Below are 18,491 nucleotides of genomic sequence, written 5' to 3' on the forward strand. Positions count from 1 at the left end.
AGGCACACCTGTTAATTGAAATGATTTCCAGGTGACTACCTCATGAAGCTGGTTGAGAGAATACCTAGCGTGTGCAAAGCTGTCATCATTCCTACTAATTAGTGATAATAGCCAGGGTCAACCAGCATGAAGCTTTGTCTATCTCTGACGGTCATCTGAATAACATGAGCATCTGGACTTAGGGAGACACTGAATATTCCAGTGTCATTTGAGAGAGAAAACAGGACCCTTAACAATGTGCGTACTGCTTTAATATTCAGACACTGATTTGGAACGTGGGAAACATAATAAGCAAAAGACAACGATTTTTCATTCACTCATCCCTGTCGCACCGGCTGGTGCATATTGCAGAAACAAAGGCTCTGCACTTTTGTCTGGCCATATTTTCCACCGTGCCCCAGCTCTGCTGATGGTGCCTTGGGCCCACCCCAAAGACAAATAAAGAGTTTGATACGAGCTTGAACGTTTAAGTCTGGACAGCACAGGACGTGCCAAGTTCCTCAGTGTCCACATCACTAAGGATCTATCGTGATCCAAAGACACCAACACAGTCGTGAAGAGGGCACAACACCTCTTCCCCCTCAGGAGGCTGAAAAGAATTGGCATGGGCCTTCAGATCCTCAAAGTTCAACAGCTGCACCATCGCGAGCATTTTGACCGGCTGCATCACCGCTTGGTATGGCAACTGCTTGGCACCCGACCGCAAGGGGTTACTGAAGGAAGTGTGTACAGCCCAGTACATAACTGGGAACGAGCTCCCTGCCATCCAGGACATCTAGACCAGGCGGTGTCAGAAGATGGCCCTAAAAACTGTCAAAGACTCCGGCCAGCCAAGTCATGGATTGTTCTCTTTGCTACCGCACGGCAAGCAGTATCGATGCACCAAGTCTGGATCCAACTGGACCCTGAACAGCTTCTACCTCCAAGCCATAAGGCTGCTAAATAGTTCAATAGTTAACCAAATAGCTACCCAGACTATCTGCATTGACCCTTTTTTCACTCACATTTTCGACACATTACATACGCTTCTGCTACTGTTCACTATCTGTCACTGTATTCCTACTTACATGTACATATTACATCAATTACCTTGTACACCTGCACATCGACTGGTTACTGGTACCCTTGTATATAGCCAAGTTATCGTATCTATTGTATGTATTATTTCCTGCTTGGCTTGTCTATTATTTCTCTATTTCCTTTCTCTCTGCATTGTTGGGAAGGACCTGTAAGTAAGCATTTCACTGTTAGTCCACATCTGCTGTTTACAAAGCATGTGACGAATACAATTTGATTTGGATTTTAAACACAGATACAAAAATCCATTTGGTTCATTTCATGTCATTTGTCATGCACAGCTGACAACACAAATAATATATGCACAGATATCATAGAACATATTACATCCATCATATTACAGGTAGAGTGCCAGCAATTTGTTCAACATATTATCGCAGGTAGTGTGGGCCCAGTCCATGGAGGCGGTGGGTAGCTCAGAACCGTGGTACAGAAGTCATATCTTAGAACACAGACTGTGGAATTCAGAACTCTGTGGTGTCGAGCTGAGACAGTGCTGCAGAAGTGAGATGTCAGAAGCTAGGGCTGTGGTGAGGAACCCTCAGGCCCCAGAGTAGGAACCCCAGCAAGATGAAGAAAGAGAGAGCCAAGAGGAGCAGTACCATCAGGACCCAGAGACAGTAAGACAGCCAGGAAGCTCGGGGATTCTGCTCTGACAGAACCACTCGCCTGGAGAAAAATGAGCAGATTCAAATCATGACCTCAGCAAATGTACATGCCAGATGTACAGTGCCTTGCGAAAGTATTCGGCCCCCTTGAACTTTGCGACCTTTTGCCACATTTCAGGCTTCAAACATAAAGATATAAAACTGTATTTTTTTGTGAAGAATCAACAACAAGTGGGACACAATCATGAAGTGGAACAACATTTATTGGATATTTCAAACTTTTTTAACAAATCAAAAACTTAAAAATTGGGCGTGCAAAATTATTCAGCCCCTTTACTTTCAGTGCAGCAAACTCTCTCCAGAAGTTCAGTGAGGATCTCTGAATGATCCAATGTTGACCTAAATGACTAATGATGATAAATACAATCCACCTGTGTGTAATCAAGTCTCCGTATAAATGCACCTGCACTGTGATAGTCTCAGAGGTCAGTCAAAAGCGCAGAGAGCATCATGAAGAACAAGGAACACACCAGGCAGGTCCGAGATACTGTTGTGAAGAAGTTTAAAGCCGGATTTGGATACAAAAATATTTCCCAAGCTTTAAACATCCCAAGGAGCACTGTGCAAGCGATAATATTGAAATGGAAGGAGTATCAGACCACTGCAAATCTACCAAGACCTGGCCGTCCCTCTAAACTTTCAGCTCATACAAGGAGAAGACTGATCAGAGATGCAGCCAAGAGGCCCATGATCACTCTGGATGAACTGCAGAGATCTACAGCTGAGGTGGGAGACTCTGTCCATAGGACAACAATCAGTCATATATTGCACAAATCTGGCCTTTATGGAAGAGTGGCAAGAAGAAAGCCATTTCTTAAAGATATCCATAAAAGGTGTTGTTTAATGTTTGCCATAAGCCACCTGGGAGACACACCAAACATGTGGAAGAAGGTGCTCTGGTCAGATGAAACCAAAATTGAACTTTTTGGCAACAATGCAAAACGTTATGTTTGGCGTAAAAGCAACACAGCTGAACACACCATCCCCACTGTCAAACATGGTGGTGGCAGCATCATGGTTTGGGCCTGCTTTTCTTCAGCAGGGACAGGGAAGATGGTTAAAATTGATGGGAAGATGTATGGAGCCAAATACAGGACCATTCTGGGAGAAAACCTGATGGAGTCTGCAAAAGACCTGAGACTGGGACGGAGATTTGTCTTCCAACAAGACAATGATCCAAAACATTAAGCAAAATCTACAATGGAATGGTTCAAAAATAAACATATCCAGGTGTTAGAATGGCCAAGTCAAAGTCCAGACCTGAATCCAATCGAGAATCTGTGGAAAGAACTGAAAACTGCTGTTCACAAATGCTCTCCATCCAACCTCACTGAGCTCGAGCTGTTTTGCAAGGAGGAATGGGAAAAAAATTCAGTCTCTCGATGTGCAAAACTGATAGAGACATACCCCAAGCGACTTACAGCTGTAATCGCAGCAAAAGGTGGCGCTACAAAGTATTAACTTAAGGGGGCTGAATAATTTTGCACGCCCAATTTTTCAGTTTTTGATTTGTTAAAAAAGTTTGAACTATCCAATAAATGTCGTTCCACTTCATGATTGTGTCCCACTTGTTTTTGGTTCTTTACAAAAAAATACAGTTTTATATCTTTATGTTTGAAGCCTGAAATGTGGCAAAAGGTCGCAAAGTTCAAGGGGGCCGAATACTTTCGCAAGGCACTGTATGTCTGTCTACCTTATCATTGTGCCACAGTTGCATGTTTGTTTACAGGGCACCCCTGGCTGTGTCCCTATTGCCTTCAGTGTACACACTTTCTAGCATGGCTCGATAATGACAACCATCTGCTATATCAGATTACGAATATGAAGTTGTAAGTAATCTTAGTACATTTTAGTACGATTTAATAGCAACTTAATAACGTTAAGTCATCTTAATACTCACGGCTCTGAGGTGAATACCGATTCGGGCATAGAGAGCTCACTGGGCTCGGCTGTGCCAACTATTGACCCTGCTCTTGACCCCGTTGCTGACTCCACCCCTGACCCCTCAGCTTCGGCCTCACGCTCCAGGACGGCAGACCTCCGCCTGTGACGCAGCGTCATCTGCAGAGAACTGACACACACGGACACAGACACAGGCAGCCACAAAGCCCTGCATCAGCGACACCTGACCCTTGCTCAGGTCCTAACTCCAATCTCAGTGAGACAATGGTGAACCAGTTGATGAGGTAGGGGTTACCTGGTGTGAGGGGCTCTCTCGCTCTCGTCCTCCAGGCTCTGGGAGCTCTGTGTGGAGCTCTGTCTAATGAGGAGGGTGGAGTGGGGGGATGGGATTGCCAGGGGGGACATCATCTCAGGGGGTCTTTAAATGGAGGGAAACAGTTACATTTCCACTTCCATCATTTAGATCCACATTTACTTTGTGTTTAAGAAGACTAAAGTCCTCACAAGGTAACGGAATGTAATACACAAGAAACAATGCTGCCGTTGCAGAGGTCAACATAATTCTGATGCTGTGAACACAAGGCGCAGAACATTGACAATCCACAAGATCAGCAGACACCATGCACACGCAATGTGTTCCCTACAGCAGTTATTAGTTATCAGCAGTTAGTCGTCATGGGTTTATACTGCAGTCCGTGCACTTGCGTCTAAGCCTGTGTGGTGCACATGCTTATGAAAGCCAAGGCACGCCTCCACTTTGACTAGTGACTAGCATGGCCATCTAGTGACGACCGACTGTGCAGATGACGGTCATGACAGGGCAGGTTTTACTGTACCTGCTGGCTTGGTTCACACTGTCTACTTCTGGCCCCTGGCTGTCAGTGTCAGCACCAGCCCTGCAACCCTCCTGGAACTTGGTTTCTAGGTCGCTGAGCTAAGGTAGGGAAAACGAGGGGGGGGGGGGGGGTGGAGATGAGAGGAGTTGGAAGAGGAGGAAGAAAAGAGAGGACAGCACAGAATAAGAGTTGGTCACAGGGTGACAATGGGAGTAGGTCTTATACTGTCACCGTTTCTAACCTGGGACCCCGTTGGGATTAGTGTTATGCTGACTCGTCGCCGAGTGAGGGTCTAAGAAAGATGGGGAAAGAAGGAGAGAAAAATGAGTGAAACATTTGAAAAACGTCTATTTTCGTTAATTTAACGGAGATATTTGAGGGCAGAAAATGAGAAGACAGGACAGAACAAGACATTGACGTGAAGTGTCGGTTACCTGTAGGGAGTCTCGTCTGACAAACCGATTCCTGACGTCTCCTTCCTCTGTATTGAGAAAGCCATCAGTCAGAACACAGCCTTTCCATGTGTGAACTATCTTGTTACACTGAACAGTTTGATGAAACTGTTCCCTATTATGATAATCATATACGAAGAATCAATACTTCATATAATAGATTGATTCAGAAAAGAGTGCAGTGTGCTTAAATGTACTTTCACAAGTCCACAACAAAGTAACCCCCAACCCCCCAAATCAATTTTCTGTTGCTTGTGTCATAGTTCCTCCGTGCCACAGAGGGGCAGAACTTGCCTGAGTCACTGTGATTCCTGCCCCGGCTGCGGAGGAGCCGCTTTCTGGTCTCCAGCAGCTCAGCGCTCTCCACAGCATGTCGACGCTTCAGGTGTTCCACATGAACCTCCATAATTTCCACAGAACAACAAACACGTGCTTCCTGACCCAGCAGAGACATTGATAAATCAACCAACCAAAGAATCAATCACTTAACCAATCAATCAATCAATCAATCCAATTATTTGTATAACACTTTTATGCAAAGTTTTTTTTCACAGAGCACTAACCAAAACCTGGATTTATACCCCAAAAGAGCAAGCCTAGGGAGCCAGACAGTGTCGCTGTCGTGATGACATCACTGCCTCACCTGGTGCACGACCCCCAGCATCTCAGCAGCAGCGATGATGTCACTCACGCCGTCCAGCACTGTGTCTAGACTGGCCTCGATACAACTCAGCATCTCTGACCGCTCAGCGTCTACACACCTACCTCTCAGAGACTGGGAGAGAGGTAGGGAAGGAGGGATGAAGGAGAGGAGTGAGGGAGGAGAGAAAAGAGGAAGGGAAGGGAGGATTAAAGGAGAATGAGAGAGGTAAGGTTTAAAGCAGATGTTTATCAGACCATCAACTATTGTACAAGAGTCAAGCAGCCAGGTCAAACACATTTACAGACTTGGGAAATAGTTTGTGCTTATGGTACTGCAGCACCCCCTGAAAAATCGGAAGAAAAAAAACATGAATACAAATATATACAGTACCAGTCAAAAGTTTGGACACACCTACTCATTCAAAAGTTTTTCTTAATATTTACTATTTTCTACATAGTTTTGATGTCTTCACCGTTATTCTACTATCAAATAACACATATGGAATCATGTAGTGTGTTTGAGATTCTTCAATGTAGCAATAATTTGCCTTGATGACAGCTTTGCACTCACTTGACATTCTAACAACTAGTTTCATGAGGTAGCCACCTGGAATGCATTTCAATTAACAGGTGTGCCTTGTTAAAAGTTCCTTTGTGGAATTTCTTTCCTTCTTAATGCGTTTGAGCCAATCAGTGTGTTGTGACAAGGTTGGGGTGGCATACAGAAGATGGTCTTTTACCAAATAGGGCTAAGACCATATTATGGCAAAAAGAGCTCAAATAAGCAAAGAGAAATGACAGTCCATTATTACTTTAAGACATGAAGGTCAATCAAATCTGGAAAATTGTAAGAACTTTGAAAGTTTCTTCAGGTGCAGTCGCGAAAACCATCAAGCGCTATGATGAAACTAGCTCTCATGAGGACCCCCACAGGAAAGGAAGACCCAAAGTTACCTCTGCTGCAAAGGATAAGTTCACTAGTGTTACCAGCCACAGAAATTGCAGCCAAAATAAATGCTTCAGAGTTCAAGTAACAGACACATCTCAACATCAATTGTTCAGAAGAGTCTGCGTGAATCAGGCCTTAATGGTCAATTTGCTGCAAAGAAACCACTACTAAAGAACACCAATAAGAAGAAGAAGAGACTTGCTTGCGTCAAGAAACACGGGCAATAGACATTAGACAGGTGGAAATCTGTCGAAATGAGAGATTTTTGGTTCCAACCGCTGTGTCTTTGTGAGACGCAGAGTAGGTGAACGGATTATCTCCACATGTGTGGTTCCCACAGTGAAGCATGGAGGAGGAGGTGTGATGGTGTGGGGGTGCTTTGCTGGTGACAATGTCTGTGATTTATTTACAATTCAAGGCACACTTAACCAGCATGGCTACCACAGCATTCTGCTGTGATACGCCATCCCATCTGGTTTGTGCTTAGTGGGACTATCGTTTGTTTTTCAACAGGACAATGACCCAATATACCTTCAGGCTGTGTAAGGGCTATTTGACAAAGAAGGAGAGTGATGGAGTGCTGCATCAGTTGACCTGGCCTCCACAATCACCCGACCTCAACCCACTTGAGATGGTTTGGGATGAGTTGGACCGCAGAGTGAAGGAAAAGCAGCATGCATAGTCTTCAGCATATGTGGGAACTCCTTCAAGACTGTTGGAAAAGCATTCCAGGTGAAGCTGGTTGAGAGAATGCCAAGAGTGTACAATGCTGTCATCAAGGCAAAGGGTGGCTACTTTGAAGAATCTAAAATATTAAATATATTTTGATTTGTTTAACACTTTTTTGGTTACTACATGATTCCATATGTGTTATTTCATAGTTTTGATGTCTTCACTATTATTCTACAAGTAGAAAATAGTAAAAATAAAGAAAAACCCTTGAATGAGTAGGTGTGTCCAAAATCTTGACTGGTTGTGTATATATTTTTAAGTCTTATACTAGCGGACCAATGTAGATGTCTGTAGCGAGGGCCAACATTTTTTGCAGCATCACAGCTTTGGCAAAAAAGGTAGTTGTATAATTAAGAACAGTATCTTGCAGCGTTCAATACAGTGACAAGAAAAAGTATGTGAACCCTTTGGAAATACCTGGATTTCTGCATAAATTGGTCATACAATTTGATCTGATCTTCATGTAGGTCACAACAATAGACAAACACAGTTTGCTTAAAATAATAACATACAAACAACTATATTTTCATGTCTTTATTGAACACACCGTGTAAACATTCACAGTGCAGGCTGGGAAAAGTATGTGAACCCTTGGATTTAATAACTGGTTGTCCCTCCTTTCGCAGCAATAACCTCAACCAAACGTTTTCTGTAGTTGCGGACCAGACCTGCACAACGGTCAGGAGGAATTTTGGACCATTCCTTTTTACAAAACTTTCAGTTCAGCAATATTCTTGGGATGTCAACTGCTCTCGAGGTCATGCCACAGCATCTCAATCGGGTTGAGGTCATGACTGACTGGGCCATTCCAGAATGAGTATTTTCTTCTGTTGTTGATTTACTTGTTCTGGATCGTTGTCCTGTTGCATCACCCAACTTCTGTTGAGCTTCAATTGGTCTTGATATACTTGGGAATTCACTTTTCCGTCGATGACAGCAAGCTGTCCAGACCATGAGGCAGCAAAGCATCCCCAAACCATACTTTACAGTTGGGATGAGGTTTGATGTTGGTGTGCTGTGCCTTTTTTTCTCTCCACATATAGTGTTGCGTGTTCCTTCCAAACAACTCAACTGTAGTTTCATCTGTCCACAGAATATTTTGCCAGTAGCGCTGTGGAACATCCAGGTGCACTTTTGCAAACTTCAGACGTGCAGCAATGTTTTGTTTGGACAGCAGTGGCTTCTTCCGTGGTGTCCTCCCATGAACACCATTCTTGTTTAGTGTTTAACGTATCGTAAACTCGTCCACAGAGATGTTAGAATGTTCCAGAGATTTCTGTAAGTCTTTAGCTGACACTTCTTACCCTCATTGAGCATTCTGCGCTGTGCTCTTGCAGTCATCTTTGCAGGACGGCCACTCCTAGTGAGAGTAGCAACAGTACTGAACTATCTCCATTTACAGACAATTTGTCCTACCGTGGATTGATGAACATCAAGGCTTTTAGAAATACTTTTGTAACTCTTTCCAGCTTAATGCAAGTCAACAGTTCTTAATCTTAGGTCTTCTGAGATCTCTTTTGTTGAGGCATGGTTCACATCAGGCAATGCTTCTTGTGAATAGCAAACTTACATTTTGGGAGTGTTTTTTATAAGACAGCTCTAACCAACATCTCCAATCTCATCGATTGGACTCCAGGGTAGCTGACTCCAATTAGCTTTTGGAGAAGTCATTAACCTAGGTGTTGACATACTTTTTCCAACCTACACTATGAATGTTTAAATGATGTATTCCATTTTTATTTTTATTTTTTTAAATACAATAATTTGTGTGTTATTAGTTAAACTCACTATGTGTGTCTATTGTTCTGAACTAGATGAAGGTCAGATCAAATTTTATGACCAACATACAATTCAAACTACAGTGGCAAGAAAAAGTAAGAGTTGTTGCCCTGTCCCTTTCTCTGCAAAATCCTCATTCTAATGGAATCTAGAAAGAACAAAACTTCGTCCTCAAACATTTACATAAAAAGGTGCAAAGTTATGGGAAAAGACCTAAAACATAAAATATGTTTTTTTCTTCTTGATCAAATAACATGGAATACAACCACTTTTTTGTACAGTATTAATTTACCATCTTTACAAACCACTTTGTACATAGGCTGTTCATCTAGTTTATACCTGTAGACTTTCCATCACCTTGAAGAAGAACAATGGACAATACAGTAATTGAGTACATGGAGACATCAAGTGGTTTGTGATGGTGTGGCTGAGTTGGTAAAGCATGGCGCTTGCAAAGCTAGGGTTGCGGGTTTGATCCCATAGGGGACCAATATCAAAATGTATGCGCTCACTACTGTAAGTTGTAAGTTGGTGCAACACCCCCCAACCCCAAAACTACTTTCCGTGGCTATGCACACATACCTACCCGCAGAGTGTCTCTGGCACTCTCCAGTTCCAGGTTGAGGTTCTCCTGGGCCACGGTTCTGTCATGTTCCTCAGCCTGCAGTCTCTGGGCCAGGGTGTACTGGTTACAACGGAACGCCAGAGCCAGCTGGGTAAAAGCACTCTATAGGGGACAGAAGAGTGTGTGTGGTGTGTATGTCACAAATAGTGCACTAATCACACATAATTCTCACCTCTACCTCCTCTTCAGTCATCTCTGTACCACTAAGGGCAGGAAAGCACGGAAGAGAGATGGGATTGAGGAAATTGAAAGAAAGGGGGAAGATAATGGTGAGGTTGTGAATATCAAAAAAGTGTTAAAAGTGTGTCTGAGTATAAACTGACATGCTGAGGCCCAGTCTTTCCAGTATAGGAAGGTTCTCCCAGGAGGCAGCCAGCTGGTCCTCTGGACTGGGCTCTGAGGAGAAGAGAGGACAGTGTGTTCACAGCTTTGCTAGCATAGAACAACAGAGAGAGAAAATGGAAGAGCAGCCACGTCCTGTTGCCGGTAACACTGCAGCTCAGGCAGCCAATCGGATTCCTTACCTTGGTCAGACTCCGAGCTGTCCCCTAGTATGCCAGCATACTCACAGGGAGCGGCCTCCTTAGCAGGGGGCTGGGAGAGGGACAACACACAAATCAGTCAACAAGCTCTTGGCCAGGCTGTTATTATTGATGAGAACAAGTTCTCAAAAGACTTGCCTGGTTAAAGCCCCAATGCAGTCTTTGTAATGTTATTTTAAATCATCACTGCATGTCTAATAGATCACTGTGTGTTTATTTAATACAAATAACTCAAAAAAATACATGTTTAATCATTTATTTCCCTGAGCCTCCTTTGGCCCTTGAAATGCTCAGTCAGATCATGTGGGCTTTAGGAAACACATTTGAATATATTTACATACACAGCCCTGATTGGCTGATAGGATGTTCAAGAGCCCACCCCATTACCCACATGAACAGTTAGTATAAATCAGATCACATTGTGACTTCATGATGTGAGCCAAAAGTTCCATCTCACATAAACAGGCTGAAATTCCAGCCATTTTCTTCAAACAGCTCTTACACAAAGCGGGCATTGTCATCATTTCCACAATTTCAGACAGATATTTTGATGTCATAACGTGGAAATATCATTAAACAAAACAGAAAATCAAGTTTCTAACTTCAATCCCCCTTTAAAGAATGATCAAATAAAGAGAGAAGTTATTCTTCTTACCTGTGCACTCATGGTCCCAGTGTTGGGCAGAGTGGTATGGAGGGTGAGTACAGTACCAGCCCTACGGAAAATACAACTTCCCACCTTCCTCACTGCTAAGAGAGAGTGAGAGAGAGAGAGAATCAAGTATATTAAGATGGCAGATATCCCATTTTCAAGGAAAGGAACACCTGCAATTCTATTCTCACCATGTCCACAGGGATACTAACACTTACCCTGAACCAGGTCACAGTTTAACATTGAATTCTAAAATGAGAGGCCTCACTCATCTCACAGGAAGCGGTGACAAAGCACAGTACCAGGGGTGAAACAGGAACACAGAGGAGCATAATAGAGGAGGACCGAGAGAAAAATATATACACTAGCTATAAACAAATATATGCTGGAGTTAAGGAGTGTCTGAACACAGAGGAGGAGAGGAGAGGAAACGGACAAGGATTAAAACCACTTGATGCACCCATCCCTTTAGCGGGATCATTTTCGTCAACATCCGCTGAATTGCAGAGCACCAAATTCAAATTAAATTACTACAAATATTTAATTTTCATGAAATCACAAGTGCAATATAGCAAAACACAGTTTAGCTTGTTGTTAATCCACCTGGCGTGTCAGATTTCAAAAAAGCTTTTCGGCGAAAGCATACCAAGCGTTTATGTAAGGACATCTCTCGCAGTAGACAAAACATTACAAACAGCTAGCAGCCAAGTAGATTGGTCGCGAAAGTCAGAAAAGCAATAAAATGAATCGCTTACATTTGATGATCTCTGGATGTTTGCACTCATGAGACTCCCAGTTACACAATAAATGTTCCTTTTGTTCCATAAATATTATTTTTATATCCAAAATACCTCCATTTGGTTGGCGCATTATGTTCAGAAATCCACAGGCTTGAGCGGTCACGACATCGCAGACTAAAATTCCAAATAGTATCGGTAAAGTTCGTAGAAACATGTCAAACGTTTTTTTATAATAAATTCTCAGGTTGTTTTTACAATATATAATCGATAGTATTTCAACCGGGACTGTAGCTTCTTCAATGGGAGAGAGAGAGAAATGTTTGCTCCAAGCTGTTGCACATGCAAAACGCTGCTGGCACCCAGCCATACAATGACGCGATGTGATCTTTCTCGCTCAATATCAGTTCTGTTATACTCACAGACAATATTTTGACCGTTTTGGAAACTTTAGAGTGTTTTCTATCCTAATCTGACAATTTAATGCATATTCTAGGTTCTGGGCCTGAGAAATAGGCAGTTTCATTTGGGTACATTTTTCATCCAAACATCAAAATACTGCCCCCTACACTCAAGAGGTTAACTACATGAGTTTAACCTGAGGATAAAAAGGAACAACCGGCTTGCTTCAGAAAACAACCACACATCTGATACTAACAATATCACCGACAAACTCCAGAAAGAAAACATGTACAAGTGTTACTATCAACACTTCTATGATTCTCAATTAAATGAGTGGTAGTATTCCAAATGTTTAACAGAGGACTGGACAGTAACATGAAAGTACAGCAGTTGCATACTGTAAAACCTGAGGCTATCTCGCTGTCTTTAGATGTCTCTGACATGTTGACTATCTTCCTGCGTAGAGTTGTTTGTCATTTTAAACCACTCATTCTATAGACCAGTCACTGTTTCACTATGAAGCTGATGCTCTCCCCTAACTGTTTTCAGCTCTCTCAAATGGTTCTTTAAAAAAGGCAGCATAGTTAAACACTGAAGTCAACTTTTATTTTTGCCTCTATTTACTATAGAAGTGCATGTTATAGTTATAACAAAAGGGAAACATCCATATTTAGTTATCGAGCGCTGTGGTAGTGGCGAAATTCAGCCAATGAGCCTGCAGACATTCTGTAATTTAGACACAAAAGACACAGATCCAAGTGGTCAAAAATAATTCAAGACTTAAAAACTTGAATAAATACTTTTTATTTTCAATATTTTGAAACAGTGTTAGATGTCTCAATGCAATCTACTAAACTGCCAAAACAGTTGCACAGCCATTTTAAATGATAATGTAGCGACACTGGTTTATAGCCACGGATATCAACTCTGCCACATGAGCATGCTTTTGTGGCACAGTTGATGGCATGCTGGGCTTCTGGCCAGAAGGTTGAGGGTTTGAGCCGCACTCGCTGCCTGTTTCATTACTTTCCAACTTCCTCCTTTCAAAGAGCGAGTCCTCGCGCTAGCCCATGCCTCGTCGTCTTATTACAGGCACACGCTCACCGGCTAAGAACACCTACTGTCGTGCGTGCGAGTTCCTGTCCCACTCTGACCAATATAATGAAACGGGCAGGGAGTGCGGCTCAAACACTCAACCTTCTGTCCCGAAGCCCAGCGCGCCATTGACTGTGCCACAAAAGCATGCTCGTGTGCAGTGGCGGTTCTCTTGTATGGCTCCTTGGGCGAACCCCCCCCTTCAGAGCTCCAACTGTAATTTCTATTCAGACATTTGGAACAACACAAATAAATAATCATAACATTTAAAACTATATAAATATTTAAAATATATATATAACACTGTCAATCAAGAGTCAAGACTAAACCAATTCACCTTGGTGGTGTGCAGACTGGTTTTATATTATTCTTAAGGATTTCGTACAAACCAGAAAAAAATGCAACAATATGTCTGTGAAACTATACACTACCGTTCTAAAGTTTGGTGTTCTGCGTGTACTATTTAATGAAGCTGCCAGTTGAGGACTTGTGAGGCGTCTGTTTCTCAAACTAGACACTAATGTATTTGTCCTCTTGCTCAGTTGTGCACCGGGGCCCCCCACTCCCCTTTCTATTCTGGTTAGAGCCAGTTTGCACTGTTCTGTGAAGGGAGTGGAACACAGCGTTGTTTCTTGGCAATTTCTATCTGTGCTAACATAGGTGCAAAAGGGTTTTCCTATGATCGATTAGCCTTTTAAAATTATAAACTTAGCTAACACAATGTGCCATTGGAACACAGGAGTGATGGTTGCTGATAATTGGCCTCTGTACACCTATGTAGATATTCCATAAAAAACCCTGCCTTTTCCAACTACAATAGTAATTTACAACATTAACAATGTCTGCACTGTATTTCTGATAATTTTTGATGTTATTTTAAATGGACAAAAAATGTGATTTTCTTTCAAAACAAGAACATTTCCAAGTGACCCCAACCTTTTAAACGGCAGTGTATATTCACAGTATTATGAATGAATTGTGGTTTATTTGGTAGAATTTCGTAGTGTGACTGATTTGACTAATTGCATTAGTACTGTACAAAGTTAGAGGTGCGCTATTTGATAGATTCCCCTGCTCCCCCTACCTCGGGCTTCCAGTGGGGAGACCTGAGGTCAACCTACCCCCGCCCCCAACCCCATCTCGTACGTCTGAGTGGGAGACCTTCCCGGGCAGTAGCCTGCCTAGCTCACAAACTAGAATCAGGGCGCCCACTCAGACAAGGTTAATTGACCCACAGTCCCACACGGTGACATGATATCTTGACGTGACGTGCAAATGAGCAATAGAAAACCAATTGCGCAAATGTCACCATTCCTAAAATATTTTGTGCAGGCGCCCCTTTGCCGCCCCCAGCAAGATGCCGCCCTGGGCGGCTGCTGATGTCGCCTATACCTAAATCCGCCACTGCTCATGTGGCAAAGTCAATATCCATGCTTATAAACTAGGGTAGTTACAATATTATGGGACACCATTATTTTCTTACCAGTGTGGTGACAGGCCCGTGGTGAGTGTCCAAGGATGTTTTATGTCTGTCAGGAGCTACTGAACACAGACAAATGTAGGTCTGGTGATGCAGAGCACACTCCTTCCATCTCTCTCTCTCTCTCTCTTCTTTCTTGTTCTTTCTCCCTCCTCCTTGTTCACTTTTTCCTATCCTGGCTTTTTAAAGCTCCACTGGCAGCTGTTTGAATTCCCACCAGCTAAGTTCCCTCACACCAACACACACACCAATGGGGAAGTATTCATGGTTTCCAAGGGCTGGTGATAAAGACAGATTACAGATCAAGCTCAACCCCAAAATAACACACATACACAACTGGCATAAACAGTTTCTCTGGACCCCCGCAAAATCGGAGTAACGATCGCTGTCCATGGTTCTGAAATTGCGGCATGTCTGCATGCCTATCTAATCGTTTATAGGATTTCTGTGGTGCCAGGGCTTGGCCTTGCTTATGCTAATTGATACATGTTTATTGGTAGGCCTATTTGATCGTCATTTTCTCATGTTAAGCCTAACATTTCACGAAGCTATACACCGTGTCGCAATGCTGCCATTTTTAGACTGCTCGCTGGTGGCAATCATGGAATTACTTGTTCAGTAGGCCTAATTAAAATAGGAAATTCAAACATTGCAGATTGTAAAATAAATGTTCGACGCAATAGCATACTATGCAGCTATCAATTTTTAGAATACACAACTGTCCTCTATTGGCTACCTGAACCTGCATGACATGAGCCTTCCCCGCGCTCTCTCCCAGCGTGGACAGAAAGTTGGCCGTAAAACCAGTCTTAATGCGAAACAATGCCGTCAGTTCACCCTCAAAACACTAGCTTACTAGGGATTGTTTCATTATTCAGTGTACTATCTATAGCTATATACGGTATTTAGCTGCTATTTAAAGCACGTTTTATTATAATGTGACACATCAAACTGCCTAACAATGAGGGAAAAAGTAGTAGGCTTGGGCATACATTCAGCCACTATTTATTGTTTAACTCAGCGGGTTTTGTCAGACTAATATCCTGGACAAATGGGCTGCAATATTCAAGGTACATTTAATCAAATAAAATCCAACTTGAGAGACTCCCCTGCTCTTAAGTTCTCCTTTTTTTGTGAGCAAATTGTTTCACCACTGCCTGTTGGTCCAGGTTTCAATAGCTATTTAACCATTACTCCTAAAACTTTCAAAACTGGTTCTAGCTAACCCGATGGCATAGACACACATTGCACACATTTATTTTTTTGTCAATTTACATCTCGCACTATTTTAAATTATTTACATTTTTGAATTTCAAAAGCTCATTGGTCATATGACCTTTTGGACTCAAACAAGGTTCAGAATGTCCACTGACAACCCTATTGCACATTTTCCATTTTCATCTCACAAGATTTTTCATTCATTTTTCAAAATGTAAAATTTCAATAGCTCCTTGGTTATGTGACCTAATATAAGCAGTTCCGTGGTTGCCTAGCCAGTGAGCTCTGTAAATAGGCTATTGTACATGTTTTAAGTGTTTTTTTGTTGCTCTAGGGCAGGAGTGGGCAACTCCAGTCCTTGAGGGCCAGACTGGAGTCACACTTTTTCTCCATCCCTAGCAAACAGCTGATTAATCAAATTGCATTCTAAACTGAAGATCATGTTTAGGTGATTATTGGAGTCAGGTGTGTTAGCTGGGGCTGATCAGGCCCTTGAGGACTGGAATTGCCCACCTCTGCTCTAGGGTTTGATCACTATACTATGTGATCCACTGCCAAAATGTGGTGGCTTTTCATGAGCTTTTCAGCAGCCGTGGCATCACGGTGGGTGCTATACTGAACAAAGATATAAACGCAACATGTAAAGTGTTGGTCCCATTTTTTCATGAGCTGAAATAAAAGATCCCAGAAAATGTCCATATGCACAAAAAGCTTATTTCTCTCAAATGTTGTGCACAAACTTGCTTACATCCGTGTAGTGAGCATTTCTCCTTTGCCAAAATAATCCATCCACCTGGACAGGTGTGGCATATCAAGAAGCTGATTAAACAGCATGACCATTACACATGTGCAACTTGTCTCAAGTTGAGGGAGTGTGCTATGTGCATGCTGACTGCAGAAATGTCCAACAGAGCTGTTGCCAGAGAACCGAATGTTAATTTCTCTACCGTAAGCCACATCCAACGCCATTTTAAAGACTTTGGCAGAACATCCAGCCAGCCTCAACTGCAGACCAGGACCTCCACTTCCGGCTTCTTCACCTGCAGGGTTGTCTGAAGAGGCATGAGTTATGAAGTGTAACTCAATAAAATCTTTGAAATTGTTGCGTTTATATTTTTGTAAAGTATACATTCCTGGCAACGGAGGACCAGTAACAGACAAGCGGCTCCAATTGAGTGACTGACGATTCAGAGAAACAGGCGTGGTGGGCTGTTGAAGAGCTCGGGGTCTGCTTTATCTGACTGTCGTTGTTTCTTCTTGGCGTTCCCATCGATGCCCCCGCCACGATAACTACACTGTCTTTCCAGACCAAACTGCCCCAACTTCATCCCAAACCGACTGAGACTGTCTCCATCTTTTACATTTTTAGTTTAACTTTTTATGCGCTTTGAGATCCTTTGAAAAGCGCTATAAAATATATATGTTTAAATGTAACCTGTGTATGTAGGCTATACCAGAGACGAGGGACTGTTTATATTGCAACCACACAATTCAAACACCGGTTCACCAGTATTAACGAAATCGCAAACAGCTTGTTTTGTTCAAGGCAAGCCCTCACGAACTATTGTCTGCTAAAGATAATCTGTTTGCATCTGACAATTTATTGGATGTCCGGTATCCAGACAACATGTCCCCAGAGTTTCCTATAGCCTACAGTTAAACTCTTTCCGCAACGTGTTGAGGCCGACAATTGAGAGGCTCAATGAAATATGTCACAGAATGGCTGTATTTGAAGCACAGCTCCCTTCCCAGTTTCCGTGATGTTACGACAATCAAGCTGTTTTTACCATCCCTGTAACTGTCGCTTCTGCGGAGATCGTTTTCTAAACTAAAATAACATCAAAAACAGCAGGCTCTTGGCGTGATATCCGCTTTTGACCGCCAGAGTAAACTCCACTAATTGCACTGGCGCGGTCTTAGACCACGGCATTTCACTGATAACTGATACTTTGTCATATTCCTAAAGCCCATGAAACAGCCTCCCACATATGGAAATGCAAAAGGTTTATTTTTGGCGGGTTACTTACAAAATTACAGCCTAGCTTTAGATTCATAGTATCTCACTAACAAACTTCCAAACATCCCCCCATCCCCCCTCCTTTGCTCACCCTCGGTTGTGATGTCAGGGTGGTCCGCAAGGATTTTTTCTGGCCTTCACACGCCAAATCCGAATAAATTTGAATGCCTTTAGCCACTTGTACAGCTGAATAGGTATAAACTACGGCTAATTTCACCAAGAGGTTCAGCGGTAATGGTGGGGCTATAGCCAAACATTTTAGAGCTCCATGGAATGCCAGAGGTAGACAGGATGACAAAAACCTTCAGTTCTTACTCCGAGCAGAGGAAGACGTAATCTGATTAAGTGTCATGGCGGCTTTCTGTGCCCTACGGTGGAGGTGACAGCCAGGGCACGCAACAGGCAGGGTGGTCAACAGGAGACCGCTTCTATTTATATAACACGTGCATTGTATAGTTGTACACATTTGTTTTGCTCCGACTACTGTGCCAGGGGTCATTTTTATCTGACCCTTGCTTAACAGACAACCCCACTAAACCACTCCGGAAAATTATGCTCCTAACAGACTAATTAAAATTATCAGCAACGCTCACTTCAAACTCAAATGAATCACTTTTGAGGACAAATACCAGCCTGCATTAGTTGTCAATTTTAACAAGCACCCAAGTGGTGTACACTGCTAGCCC

The 18,491-nt window shown here is 42.7% G+C and overlaps 1 protein-coding gene across 1 annotated transcript; it reads right to left on the bottom strand.

The window, feature by feature from the left end:
• Nucleotides 1-234: 234 nt before the first annotated feature.
• LOC110494979 lies at nucleotides 235-18,480 on the bottom strand. Its single transcript, XM_036948418.1, has 14 exons — nucleotides 17,897-18,480; nucleotides 10,860-10,954; nucleotides 10,187-10,256; nucleotides 9,986-10,058; nucleotides 9,835-9,865; nucleotides 9,624-9,764; nucleotides 5,579-5,710; nucleotides 5,230-5,371; nucleotides 4,918-4,997; nucleotides 4,725-4,775; nucleotides 4,484-4,581; nucleotides 3,943-4,065; nucleotides 3,646-3,816; nucleotides 235-1,746 (listed from the first exon to the last, which is right to left on the bottom strand). Exons 2-14 carry the CDS (start codon nucleotides 10,869-10,871, stop codon nucleotides 1,590-1,592), a joined length of 1,281 nt encoding a protein of 426 aa, XP_036804313.1. The 5' UTR covers nucleotides 10,872-10,954; nucleotides 17,897-18,480; the 3' UTR covers nucleotides 235-1,589.
• Nucleotides 18,481-18,491: the final 11 nt, after the last annotated feature.

Source organism: Oncorhynchus mykiss, chromosome 17 (assembly GCF_013265735.2).
Source record: "Oncorhynchus mykiss isolate Arlee chromosome 17, USDA_OmykA_1.1, whole genome shotgun sequence".
In the NCBI taxonomy this organism is placed as follows: Eukaryota; Metazoa; Chordata; class Actinopteri; order Salmoniformes; family Salmonidae; genus Oncorhynchus; species Oncorhynchus mykiss.

Coding starts and splice junctions, on each gene's coding strand:
- LOC110494979 (XM_036948418.1), bottom strand. Junction 9,866..9,985: donor GAAAGACTGGGCCTCAGCAT/GTCAGTTTATAC, acceptor TCCTGCCCTTAG/TGGTACAGAGATGACTGAAG. Junction 1,747..3,645: donor TCGGTATTCACCTCAGAGCC/GTGAGTATTAAG, acceptor ATTTTTCTCCAG/GCGAGTGGTTCTGTCAGAGC.